General features: G+C 48.6%; 2 protein-coding genes across 4 annotated transcripts in view; one reads left to right on the top strand and one right to left on the bottom strand.

Annotated features, from left to right (window-relative positions):
• Positions 1 to 208: 208 nt before the first annotated feature.
• On the top strand, positions 209 to 2,983 carry ISL2 (ISL LIM homeobox 2). The gene is made up of 6 exons (XM_063346609.1): positions 209 to 311; positions 1,303 to 1,492; positions 1,613 to 1,875; positions 1,992 to 2,275; positions 2,372 to 2,542; positions 2,690 to 2,983. The coding sequence occupies exons 1-6, from the start codon at positions 254 to 256 to the stop codon at positions 2,804 to 2,806; spliced, it is 1,083 nt and encodes a 360-aa protein (XP_063202679.1). The 5' UTR covers positions 209 to 253; the 3' UTR covers positions 2,807 to 2,983.
• A 1,718-nt stretch (positions 2,984 to 4,701) lies between these two features.
• Positions 4,702 to 13,407, bottom strand: part of SCAPER (S-phase cyclin A associated protein in the ER) — a 163,747-nt gene continuing 155,041 nt past the window's right edge. For all 3 annotated transcript variants that reach the window (XM_063346275.1, XM_063346276.1, XM_063346277.1), the window contains 3 exons: positions 9,823 to 10,014; positions 7,104 to 7,155; positions 4,702 to 5,464 (listed from right to left, as the gene is read on the bottom strand). In XM_063346275.1, the coding sequence (XP_063202345.1) occupies positions 5,370 to 5,464; positions 7,104 to 7,155; positions 9,823 to 10,014 (339 nt within the window). In that variant the 3' untranslated portion in view covers positions 4,702 to 5,369. The remainder of the gene's footprint in view (positions 5,465 to 7,103; positions 7,156 to 9,822; positions 10,015 to 13,407) is intronic.

Raw genomic sequence — 13,407 nt, 5'->3', positions numbered from 1 at the left:
CATTGTTCACCACGGCCAATCCGCGGGCGCCCTCCCCGCGGCCGCCAATCGCCTCTGGGGGCCGCGCGGTGAGGTCAGCGCCGCCCCCCCCCCCCCGCGGCCGGTGCGCGCTGACATCACGGCGCGGCCCCGGCGGGGCGGGCCCGGGGGGGCGGGCGCGGCCCCCGCCCCGCGCGGCCGCGGGTAGTGGTGGAGCGGCCGCGCCGCATCCCGCATCCCCGCATCGCCGGCCGGTGCGCAGGGGGCCGCCCGCATGGTGGACATCCTCCTCCCGCGGCCGCTCCCGGGCGCCATGGGGGAGCCCTCCAAGAGTAAGTGCGGGCAGGGCGGGCGCGGGGCGCTGCGGGACGCGGCGGGGGCCGGGCTCCGCGCTGCCGTCGGGCGGCCGCCGCGCCGGCACGGAGCCGCGGGCGCGGTGACAGCGCCCGGGAAGGGCTGCGGAGGGCGCGGGCGGGCTCGGGCTCGGCCCCTGGCATCGCCGGTGCCGCCGGTGCCGCCGTTGCCGTTCGCGCCCCGCGCTCCCCGGCCCCGCTCCTTACCGAGCGCCTGTCCCTGCTGCTGTCCGCGACGCCGGTCTCGTCCCTTTCTGCCGTTTCCGTTTCTTCTGTCTCCCCCTGTGCTTTTTCTTTCTTTCCTTCCCTGCCCGCGTTACCGTTTGTCTGTTTTTCTCTCTTTCCGTGTTTCGGTTTGTCTTCTTTTTTTTTAACTTCTCTTTCCGTTTTTATTTATTTCTTTCTCTTTCTGTTCTTCTGTTTTTGTTTGGTTTTATTTCTCTTTCTCTCTCTTTAATTTCTTGTGTTTTACTGCTTTCGTTTGTCCACATTCCCGTTTTAACTGCGTCTGTTTTTTTCCGTTGGTTTTGTTTCTCTTTCTGTCATTCCGTTTTTATTTCTTTTCCTTTCTTTCAGTTTTTCCTCAGCTTTTGTCGTTTCTGCTTTTATTTTCTTTCCCGAAATTGTACTTTTATGTCTCTTTCTGCATTTATTTACCTCGATCAAGTTTCTGGAGGTTTTTTTTGATTGTTTTGGTTGGCTGGTTTTTTTTTCCTTTTATTTTATTTTAATTTCTGTATGTATTTATTTCTCTTGCGTTTCTTTTCTTTCTTTTGCATTTATTTCTTTTGCGTTTCCATCCTTTCTTTCTCTCTGTCTTTCTGTCCTTATTTCTCTTTCTTACTATTTTGAAAAAAAAAAAAAAGAAAGATAAGAATAAGAAAAAAAACCCCAGTGTCATTCCCTAATTCCTGGCGCTTCTGCTCTGGCCCGTCGCTGCCCCTGACCGTGCCCCGCTCGCTCCCGGCAGGGCGGCCAGGGCTGGCCCTGTGCGCGGGCTGCGGGGGCCGCATCCAGGACCCCTTCCTGCTGCGGGTGTCGCCGGACCTGGAGTGGCACGTCGCCTGCCTCAAGTGCGCCGAGTGCGGGCAGCCCCTGGACGAGACCTGCACATGCTTCCTGCGGGACGGCAAGGCCTACTGCAAGCGGGACTACAGCAGGTGACCCCGAAATAACCGAGAAAGCACAACAAGCCCCTTAAAAATAAAAACAAACCCGAATTTCCCCCAAACGAAAACCGGCCGCCCCGACGGCCCTGACGCCGCCTCGCCTCCCCCCAGGCTCTTCGGCATCAAGTGCGCCCAGTGCCGGGCGTCCTTCAGCAGCAGCGACCTGGTGATGCGCGCCCGCGACCACGTCTATCACCTGGAGTGCTTCCGCTGCGCCGCCTGCGGCCGGCAGCTGCTGCCCGGCGACCAGTTCTGCCTGCGGGACCGCGACCTGCTCTGCCGCGCCGACCACGGGCACAACCACGACGGCACCGCCGCCGCCCGCGGGCCGCGCAGCCCCGCGCTGCCGCCGCCGCCCGCCGCCCACCTGGCAGGTACCGGCTCCCCCTCGGGGCGGGCGGGCGGGCGGCGGAGGGAGGAGGGGGGGTAACGGGGAAGGCGGGGGGGGTGCGGAGGGCGGCGCTGACGGTACGCGCCCTCCCCGCCGCAGAGCCGGTGCCCGGGCGGCCGCCCGCCCCGCGGCCGGCTGCGCATAAGGCGGCGGAGAAGACCACCCGCGTCCGGACGGTGCTGAACGAGAAGCAGCTCCACACGCTGCGGACCTGCTACGCCGCCAACCCGCGCCCCGACGCCCTGATGAAGGAGCAGCTGGTGGAGATGACGGGGCTTAGCCCCCGCGTCATCCGCGTCTGGTTCCAGAACAAGCGCTGCAAGGACAAGAAAAAATCCATCCTCATGAAGCAGCTCCAGCAGCAGCAGCACAGCGACAAGACGGTGAGCGCCCGCCCGCCCCGACGGGGAGGAAAGTGGCGGGGGTTGGGAGGGGGGGGGTGTGTATCCCGGGCTGAAGCCCCCCCCGTCTGCCCGCAGAGCCTGCAGGGTCTCACCGGGACGCCGCTGGTGGCCGGTAGCCCCATCCGCCACGAAAGCGCCGTGCAGGGCAGCGCCGTGGAGGTCCAGACCTACCAGCCGCCCTGGAAAGCGCTCAGCGAGTTCGCCCTGCAGAGCGACCTGGAGCAGCCCGCCGCCTTCCAGCAGCTGGTGAGCCCCGCCGCACCGAGCGAGCCCCGCCGGACCGCGCCGCCCCGTCGGGCGCCGGGGGTGCCCCGTCCCGGGCGCTGCGAGAGGGGGGACGGGTCGGGGGAAGGGGGACACCGCGCCGGGCCCTTACCGCCGCTGCTCCCCCAGGTCTCCTTCTCCGAGTCCGGCTCCTTGGGCACCTCCTCCGGCAGCGACGTGACCTCGCTGTCCTCCCAGCTCCCCGACACCCCCAACAGCATGGTGCCCAGTCCGGCCGAGACGTGAGGCCGCCCGGCTGCCCGCCGCCGCGGGACTTCCGCATGCCTGCGCTCCCTGCATGAGACACCCGGCCCCGGGCCGCTCCCAGAGCGCCGGACAAACGCCTTTGTTTTTTAATTATTCTTATTTAAAAACAAACAAAAAAAATATGTTACTGACGGCCAAAAAAACACCGGGATCCTCGCTGCCTTCACCAGACCGGAGAGAGAGCCCCCGCCCTGGTTATTTCGTTATTTTGGGTTTTTTCCCTGCGGATTTCGATGTTTCTTTTCCCCAAAGAAACGCGGATTTCACCGCTGGAGCCCGGCACGGTGACAGGCTGCCTCGCCCGCCGCTTGCGCCGGGGGCGGCTTTTCTTCCCTTTTTGGAAGGGAAAAAAAGGAAAAAAAAAAACCAAACAACTAAACAAACAAAAGGGGGAGAGACTCCCCCGGCGTACGCGCCTTTCCGCGTCCGCGGAGCCGGCCCGGCCCTCCCTCCGCGGAGCCGCGCCGTCCAGCCTCATCTCACGCCGATGCCTCGCCCGGGCCCGCACGATCGCTGGAAAAACGGGACACGGAAACGAGACTTTTTACCGGGAAAACCAGTACTAATAATGTTAAGTTATCAATGGACGGAGGACGGATTGTTTGAGCCTTTAACGAACAAAAGTAAGTTATTGTTATTTATTGTCAGAGTCAGCGGTTGAATAGTGGGATTAAATATTTTGGACTTAATAAAAAAAAAAAAAAAAAGAAAAAAAGCCAAGGAAAGGATTGAAACGAAAACGGGGGCGGGAGGGCGGCGGAGCCCCCCCGGGCGCGGAGCGGGTCGGGCCGGGGGCGGCCCCGCAGCCCCGGCTTTGCCGTCCCGGCCTCCCCGCACCGCGATAATCGGCTTTCCCCTCCGCAGCCGCGTATTTATAGCCGGGGAGGCGGAGGGCGCGTTTCCCTTTCGGAGCGGCCCCGCCGGGCCGGGCCGGGCCGGGCCGAGCTGGGCCCGGCCCGCACCTGCCGCCCTGCGGGGCCGCGGCCGCGGCGGTTCTCCGAGGCGGCGGCGGCGGCGAGGCGGGCCGTCCCCTCGCCTGGGTCCGTCCCCCCCCGTCTAGACGCGGGCGGCGGCTTCTTATCTGCCTTCGGCATCGCCTGGGAGCGCGGCGGGGGTCGCTGCCTCCCCGGTACCCGGGCGGGATCGCCAGGCCGGGGCAGCCTTAACCGCGCCCCCCCCGCACCGTCCTCATTCCCGGGCAACCGGGCCCGGTGGGAAACGGGCCCTCCCCGAGCTGCAGGGAGCCAGGGTGGGAACGGCCCCGCCACCCACAGGGGCCGAGGCGGCGGGTGTGCGGGGACCGAGTTGGCCGCACGGTCGCCCGGCTGTTGCCGTCGGGGCGCAGGGAGCAGCCCGGGCTGCCGGCGCCGCCTCAGGCCGGGGCTCCGCTGCTGCCGCCGGGGCGGGCGGCTCCCCGGGCCCGGGGACAGGTGGGACGGGGGTGTCCTGTTCCCCGCCACCCCTCTCTCGCCGCGGGGTCCCTGCTGTTACCTGGCTCCGGTCCCGGCCGGGTTTCAGCTCCCTGCGCTCCCCCGGGGCTCGGCTGCAGCGAGCTGTTCCCTCAGCGGTCACCGCGTCCGTCCGGGCGGGAAAATCGCCTCATCCCGAGGCGGCCGAGTTCCCGCCGGGCCCCGCTCCCCCTCAGGCGGCGGCCTCGCCTCAGGCACCGCCGCGGCCTCGCCGGGCGGGCCGGGATCGCCGCCGCCTCAGGTGCGGCGAGGGGGCCGCGGCCGGCGGTCGCCATGAGGGGCCGGTGCCGGTCGCGGTCCCGGTCCCCGCCGCCGTGAGCCGCCTGCGGCCCGGGCCCGGCGCGGCCCCTGAGGAAGCCCCGTCCCCTCAGCGCCGGCGGAGAATAAACCTTGCCGAGACACGCCGCCGTTTGTACGTTTTAATTGCGCTTGACGGAACCTTCAGCGTTAAAGAGAACATCAGGAGGTTTGAACAGGCGTTGTTAAAGTCGTATCGAAACGCTAAAAAAGCGCGTGGTTTTAAAAAAATCCGGTATTACATGACTTAGCCCAAATCACCAAAAAAATTACAAACGAACTCTCCTCAGAGCCAAATCTGACAAATTCATTAGACTTTTGATTAACTGGACAGACATCTTAGGAGTCCTTTTTTTTCTTTCTTCTCTCGGAGCCTTGTGTCGCTTATGGTAATTCAAACACACCAACATTTGTAACAGAGGTCACGCTACAGACAGAATAAGTTATTTTATTACAAGATATATAGAACATATTTTCTCTATTTGCAATCTTATTTCAGCAGTTCCGCAGTGCAAGTACCACCACATCACAGGGTCGAAAATACCCAAAATCATGACAATAGGATATGCGAATGAAACAAACTCAAATTATCAAAATTACAAAACAGAACTTGAAAGTTATCTACAGTACTCAGGATATAAATAGTGCAAATTATGTATCTACAGCGTAAGTATTTAGAGTATCAAAAAACTTCTTGGGATAGCCTTTTAGAGAAGGTAGTCAGCAGGAACCGGTCAGCACGACGATGGTAGGGATTTTAAAAACAAATACAACGCTCATTTTTTCAAGAAGAACTGTCGAGCTTCTTCCCAGGACTGGCGGGGGAATCTGTTGGACAGCTCAAGATAATCTTGAGAATTGAAAAATTTTTCTGTTGGAGACAGAACATAAAATTGCCGAGTTATTCCCTCTTAAGATAAGATAGCAATAAAACAAGAATAATGAACGCGCAGCCAATTCGAGAGACTTCAAGTCATTTTACCCGCCTCTGCCTACCAAAGACTGCCTGGATCGTGGGGTGATGCTTCTGTGGAGCTCCGGACTCCGAGGTTTGGCTTTAACAACAGGGGCGGAGGGCTCTGATGAGCAAAAGGCTTAGATTTTTAAGCTGTTGGATCAGGCGCTCTGCTTTACGCATCGGAACATTATACATCGTGACACACTTTATCTTTTCAGACTCACAATTCAACCTCCTCTGAGCTCGGGCAGCCTCCACGGCGCTCTCCCGGCTCAGCAGCTTCTTTTTCCACAACAGGCCGTGGAGGAGTTTTGCTCCCCAATTCCCCCAAAGCTCACAGGTTATAAATGCAGTTTTTACTCCTACGAGCGCTGCGGGTGACGTGAACAGGGCTCCAATGTGCACAGGTTTGGGGGGTCTGGCCCTTCCAGCAGCACAGCACCCAACAATGCAGTTTGTGCTTTCACATTTTCTTTATTCCCATCAGCTTTACTGCTCATGTTTGTTTTTTGGGGATGCTGTCCTTCGAGTGATATAATGGATAAAAATAATCCTGCTTATACTATCATTAAGTCAGCATTTTTGCAACCGGGGAATGTTTAGAAATCACACTCACATGTCACCACATAGTCATCTTTGTTTAAAAGTTCATCCAGTTTGAACAGTGAAAATAAAAAGCAGTTTTTCACTTGAATTTTAGATGTTTCTCAAGTAGATTCTCATGCAAACACAATGCTGGAAAGTTTGTGCTGCAGATACTGCATGAGGCTGCTTCAGACTATGTTGACAGTAAAAATCTCCATAAATTTATGTTAATTTTATATTTTATAATTTATTTTTAACCACAAAGCCAATGTTTTAAACCTATAACTGCTCATTTTCTGTCAAATGCTCAGCAAAACGGTAGTGGATTTCTGCTTGCCATTAGGGAGAACCTACTGTCTGAGCAATGTACTTTATGCAAAATTCGGGTGACTCAAGACCAGATTTCCATCAACACACTTGAATTTTAGACGTGTTTAACAGGTAATAGCCATCTTAGCTGAGAATCTTTCCAATGTTTATGCCTGAAGAGGTTAACTGCATTTTACACAATATTTACAACAACTGAAAGAAAAAAAAAATGCAACTCCTCTGTAAACTGACAACCTTTACAGGATAATTACAGGACAGTATTTTACTAATTTTTGGCTCCCCGGGTGTATTGGCATGGCTGAGTGGCTTCTGCAACCAAAAGCTTCTGAAGGTAGCCTTTGTGACAGCTAATTAAATATGTGCAGGTACAGTATCACATTTTAAGACATGATACCCCAGAGCATTTAATGAAGATTAACACTGAATTCCTGATGCGATGAGCAGCAGACTGGATGACATGTATGTTTAAGTTAGAACGTAAGCTAGAGTGCCTTCTCCCCAAACTGTAAAATCATTTTGCAATTTACTGTATTTCTTTCATCCTGATGCAGATTCAAAACATTTAAATCACAGTAGAATACAATATCCACGCATTTTGTTACCCAACTGCTACTGTTACGTTTAACTGGAGACATACCCCTCTGCTGAGATAACTGATTATCCATTTGGCCTGAACTCTGTGCAAAATCCTACGAGGAAAAAAAGAACAAAAAAAGACATCAGGTTTTCAGATCTTACCTCTGAGGAATTAAAACAACATTTTTAAGTCTTCATGGTCACTCAAAATTACTAATACTTTATGAAATCTGTAAATTAACACACTCTGCCTTGTTTGCTACACATCACAACAGAACACAGCCAGCACTTAAATAATATATAGTGGATTTTTATACCTTTAATTTATACCTTTTTGGAAAAAAAATATACTTTTAATACACAACAGAAAAAACAAGGTTTTAATATCTCCTTAGGAAATAGTTATTATCATGACTTTGCGTTTAAGAGAACATTTACTATAGCTGTGTTTCTTTGAAACAAACGGTGCTTTAGATTTATGGTCCTGACTCCAAATATGCTCTTCCAAAATTCTCGAGTTATCCCGATTTCATTGGCTGTGCTCCCCAATGACCCAGGCGCTCGAGGTCCTGGACTCCTGAGGTGAAGCGAAGGAATTCTCAATTCTTCCGCAGAGCTCTGGCCAGCCCTGTGGCCAGCTGTGTCACCAGCTGAGGTGGCCGTCACTCTAAGTGCCCAGCGCGATGCGCGACCCCCGCTGCTATCTGACGGGATGCTGCGTCCTCTGGAGTCAGCAAGGACACCAACTTCCCTCGGAAACACTCAGGATTCTCCAAGTCAGCGTACGGAGAGGGCTTTTAGTATCCCATCTTTCATTCGAGTGAGTAGTCACTGAGCAGAGATGGTATTATTTGATATCAGAGATACACCTAAATGTTTTTTTTTAATTATTTCAGCACATCTAGAGACAGAAGTTAACAAAAATAAAAAGGATGATGCAAACTTCAGATGATGGAAATAAATCTGTTGGTAGGAAGGTGTAACGCGGGGTCGTAGTAAAATCCAGCAATCATTTTCCTTTGATTTACGCTGCACATATTTAACACACTATATTTAAGCGTTATATTTGTACACACCACCAAACTTTTACGTAAATGGGACTTCTTTTTGCATTCCCTGGCACAGGAAGAATCTCATTTTCTAGTTCAGGGGAAATATTTTTCAGTCTTTCCCAAACCTTCCACCGAAGCAAATGAGAGATCTGCTCGACAAACAGCAGCGAACTGAAATAACAGTCCAGAGGGACGTCTCCTCTGTGCGTGCGGGTGTCTCCCCACTCCTCGGCTCCTTTCAGAATCATCCTCTGCGTGCATGTGCACGTGCAACATTCGGGGTTAGATGTTAAAATGGGTAAAATGCTGAAGTACCGGTAAACTCAGCAAAGACACGACACTTTACAGCACACAAGGATCTTCCATATTTAATATAAGACCTTTTTTAAAAGCCTGCAAGAATAGTATGTGGACTTGGCATCTGAGATATACCTCTAATTGGAAATCAAATTAATAACATTGACCCTTGTAAATACGCTTTGCCATAGGTACTGGGGACTTAAATGCCTTTCTCTCTCTGCTAGCACAGAAATCAAGGTGAATAACCTTAATTATTCACATAGGGAACACTCTCCTCCACCTTTCATGTTTTTTGGCTGAAAAAAACAAACTAAACTTGCTGCATTTACTCATAATGCTTAAATTATTTTTTGCCACTGCAACTTTTACACTGAACTCTGTAGTTGCACTATAAGAAAGTCAAAGATGAATTTTAGCTTTGTATTTAACCAAAAGTTCATTACTATATGGCAAATTCTTTTAAGTTCCAAATTCTTTAAAGTTCCAAACTTTTTTTAAACTCCTATGCAATTCTTTTAGTATTAAAAGGATAAAAAGTAGTTGCACTCAGAAGTCTGATGTTATGCTAAGACTTTTAGTAAATATTTAGTTCTTGTGCCTTTTCTCCCAAACCCATGCAGCCTACCCTTAGACTAGCTGTAAAGCATTAGGAAGAGGAGTTTGCCTAACGTTTCTGTATCAACAACAGTAACTTTCAGGTGACTGATACAGAGTTACTAGACTCCTAAAAGCATATTATTTTTTAATAGTAGAGCGTTTACAAAAACTGCATTTATTAATTGGAAACAGTCAATAAAATGTATGGAAAACATGAGGCATGCATAAAATCTGATACATAAAGCACAGCATATAAATTTAGTCAAAGAGAACAAAAATGCTGTAAATCCTTATTCAAAACAGTATTCATAATGACCTCAGTGGCTTACTGTCAAAAATAAAGATTGCAAGATTAGACCGGTAACATATGTTCTGTGTATTTTCTGCATAAAATATATACACTTCTGTTCAGTTCTCTCTGTAAATCTATTGTACACAGTATACAACTGTACATTTGTATGTAAACAGATTAATATACTTATTTCAGATATGCTATATGTGTGGTAGTTTTTAAAAAATAAATATTTTAAGAATTGTCTTGTAATAGCAGGATCTACACCAAATCTTCCTAGCACATCCAGTAACTTTAATGAAACCAGGATTCTGGATGTGACAGCGAGAACCTGAACCACTCGGTAACCTTTCAGTGTTATAAGATGCCTCAAGTACAGGCATAATCTGTGGTTTGAAAAGAGCTGCAGAGAATCTTAAAGTACTTCAATGCTGTTTACTTGTTTTACTAAAGTCAAATGATTTCCATATACACAGCAAAGGCGAGGAAGAGCGTTGCAGCTACGCCACACACCGCCGTTAGGTTACTGCGACAGCTACCTGAATGAAGGTGGCGAGTAAAACACAACTCATCTCCTGCTCCAGGATGATCTTGTTCTGAGGGTTATTGTAACAAGCAGCTATTAGCGAAGGGAAGAGCACTTTGATTAAACGAGGATCACTGAAATACTGGAAAGGCAACTGGCATAGTTTTTGCAGCACCGTGGGGTGACGGCCAGACTGTACGATGATCTGAAAATACAAACGTAACAAAATTAAAACACGTGATCTATCTGTGCTTCTCTTCCTGTTAACCACCAAGGGTGTTGAAGTCATGCTAAAAAAATGAGCATGGCTGAGGAGCAAACGCTAAAAATAAAGCTTACAACATTTAGTCCAAGTAACTTCTGTTTCAGCGTCCAAGTATTATTTTTATTGCAGAGGAACACAAAGAATATAAGGCTGTGAAACTTCTCTTTCCTGTATCACCCAAAAAGACAGTAAGTAAATGAGAAGGGGATTTATCTGCAGATTCCAATAAAATAGATAATTTAATACCTTCATTCAAAAGACAAAGAATTATAGCAAAGGGACTACTGTCAGTTAGAGCTACGAAACAAAAAACCCCAACCCCTGCCACTTAAACGTAGGAAGCGTGTCTTTGGCGGGGGAAATAATCAAGAAAGAGATCACCAGGACTGTAAAACCCCCCTGAAGCTTGATCATCCTTTACTAGAGTGCTCTCTGGCAATGAGGGAGGACTCTGTTTCATGGTAGATGTCTGCCACGCATTCTCAGGCACCAAAAAAGAAAAGGTGATTGTAAGCCGCAGAGCAAGGAGTTTCAGTAAGTAGAGACCCAGAAAGATCCTCCCATCTGTATTTCTTATCTCAGTTTCTATCAGCGCCATTGACTCTAAAAGGAGAATTGTTTAGATAAATGGGACTGTTGTCATGAAGCAGGCTAAGTTTACAACTGTGTACATCTGAAGAAATAAGGCAACGCTATTACTGCTCTCCTGCAAAGGAACCTTTCCAATTTACTTGATATTCTTATAAAGTCTTTGTGATAAACTAAAAAATGTCAAAATCGGATCTGTTCCAAGTAACCGCGATTAGACAATTATAATATGAAAGAGCTGTCTGACCCAAAGTTGGCTTTTCGGCATAGGAGGAAGCTCCTATAAGGTTAGAACACTGTAAAACTTAGGGTCACGACTGTAAATTGTACTTGGAAAAACACAATTTTACAGGTACACACCCAGACAAGACTGCATTCAAATTAAAACCAGAAGGACAGAAAGAAGCAGTTGAGACCACAGGAACATAAATTACAGGGATTTACAAGTTTTCAGAGCACTTTTAACAATACCTTCAGAGCACACTCTCAGTTGATAATGCAGTTCAGTTTAAAAACAAGATCAACAAAGTAATAGTTTGCATTTTTTTTCAGTTCACCAGCCAAAAAGACACTGAAAACCTTTCAGAATACTGGTAGAAATGTCTTAATGCCCTTAAAGACAGAAGGAATTTTTAAAAGACAGCCAAATACGTGACAAGCATACATTCAGGCATTGTTTTGAAGAAACTATCACCGAAGCATTTGGATGATTCTAAACTTAACTATCGGCTACCACCCGTAAGCTAGACGGTGCCTTTTGCGTTTGCTATTACTGTTTGAATTTTAAATTAATCAGAGTGGTTATTATATAAATCTATGATTTTTCTATGGTAAATTCTACAATCAGAAATGTACTTAAAATCAATTGTAACCATACTAAAACAACCGGTATTTCTGATCCAGAACAGAAAAACAGAACTCTTGATGGCTTTTTAATGGCCACTGTACACTTGAGGAACGGGCAGAGGAAAAGAAGTTTTGGGGACTTTTCATTTTTCATTTCACATTTCACTTCCTTTATCTGTTCTAAAAACACCATGGGTAATTAGTGAACTCTTGCCAAACTAACAGTGCAGCTACTCAAACAGCTTTCATGGAATTATTATTTCACTATATTTTCAAGATTTTTACTACTATGATGTTATCAACATTAAAGATAGGAAGGTATATACAAGGGCTGCTGACTGTTTTAATCTGGTATTTATCACATGTGGAATCAATTTAATGATTTCAGCTCATTGTACTAATGCAACTACTAAACCTGATACACTATATTATGTACTCTGACAAAAAAAATCATGAGTCACCCCTTACTGGAAAAAAAAGCCAAACAAATGAACCTCTAGTAGAGCACATATTCCTCGTTTCGTTTCACTGTCAACTGGTGGAGAAAGTGAAGTCCAGCACTTGACTTAGCAGATCAACAACAAAGAAAACAAATGAAAAACCTTGCCTATGACTTCTTTACGGTGGAAAAAGACTGTTTTGTTTTGTTTTTTTTTTTCTAAAACAGTCACTTGGCTGAATGATCCTAGGGAGTTTTGCAGGCCTGGAATACTCATCTTACGAAATGCTCTAACAGGAGATACAAACCCCTTCGTGAAATCCAGTGCAGAAAGCAGCTGCTTTTCCTCCTGCCACATACTGGAATCCAGACACATTTACTTAGAATTAGCTTTTCTTGTTGCTCGCTCTCTAGCCTGAAAGTCAGATATGCCTGTCAAATGTAACAAGATCCTAATTAAATCATCGCATTTCTGTACAGCCAATCATTTAAGCACCTGCTTAATTTCAGATATGTGCCTAGGTTCCATTAATATTTGCTTGTGGTTTTCTTTTTCTGAATTGAGACCTATCAAATTAGTACAAGCTACTTTTTTTTTTATTCAGAGCAGGCAACTCACGTTAATGTTTTTTATATTTCAGTAAAAAATTTTGCTTACTCTCAAAGCTTACAGATATTCATACAACTTCATTGGTTTTGCCTGTGCTTAGCTTGCTTAAATTCCAAAGATGTACCTGCTTAGCTTAGCTTATTTTTAGCCCAACACAGTAAACATTAGAATAACCCTCTGAAGACCCAAACTATGCACAAGAGACACAGCCAATACGTTTCTGAAATGCTATTTCATGATGAATTAATGCAGTTTTTCTTGGTGCTACCAGCCAAGCTCAAGACCCTGACGTGTTTCAGAGGTGGAGCCCCTGTTCCAGCGCATGGAGATGTGATTCAGGGTTAGCACACCAGAAAGCACTGGCCAAGGGCACCGGCTGCCTCCACTGGAAAAGCCTGTGGAAAATGAGAGGCTGGAGTGTCTTAAATCGGGTACTGTGCTCAACTGAAGCAACCTCTACACCATATAAGCTGATGCTTATAATGCATATAAGCAAAGCTGCACAATATATGCCACTCCATTACCTGACTTTACTTTTAACCTTTGCTAAAAGTCACCTTTAAGAACACAATTCTCCCTGCTTGGTCTCTGAATTTCCAGCCTTCCTACACCACATAAGCTGCGCCTACTGCATCCGCCGCAGCTGGCTGCCCGGCACAATGAATAATGGTCTGGCCTGTGGGAACTTCTTCCTGAGCAACACCTTTCAAGGTTGCCCATCAGTTATCTTCTGTCACTCCCACCAGTTTATAGCCTTCTGCAGGTCCCGCTAATTTGCTTAATCTCCAATAGCCAGAGGGTCAGGCACTCTCTGCTGCCCTACCAGGCAATCCGTGCTCCCGGGTGACTC

This window comes from Chroicocephalus ridibundus, chromosome 9 (assembly GCF_963924245.1).
Source record: "Chroicocephalus ridibundus chromosome 9, bChrRid1.1, whole genome shotgun sequence".
Taxonomy (NCBI): domain Eukaryota; kingdom Metazoa; phylum Chordata; class Aves; order Charadriiformes; family Laridae; genus Chroicocephalus; species Chroicocephalus ridibundus.
The sequence above is the reverse complement of the archived record's forward strand: the minus strand, read 5'-3'. Positions and strand labels throughout refer to the sequence as shown.

Coding starts and splice junctions, on each gene's coding strand:
- ISL2 (XM_063346609.1), top strand. CDS start 254: ATGGTGGACATCCTCCTCCCGCGGCCGCTCCCGGGCGCCATGGGGGAG. Junction 312..1,302: donor CATGGGGGAGCCCTCCAAGA/GTAAGTGCGGGC, acceptor CGCTCCCGGCAG/GGCGGCCAGGGCTGGCCCTG. Junction 2,276..2,371: donor AGCAGCACAGCGACAAGACG/GTGAGCGCCCGC, acceptor GTCTGCCCGCAG/AGCCTGCAGGGTCTCACCGG.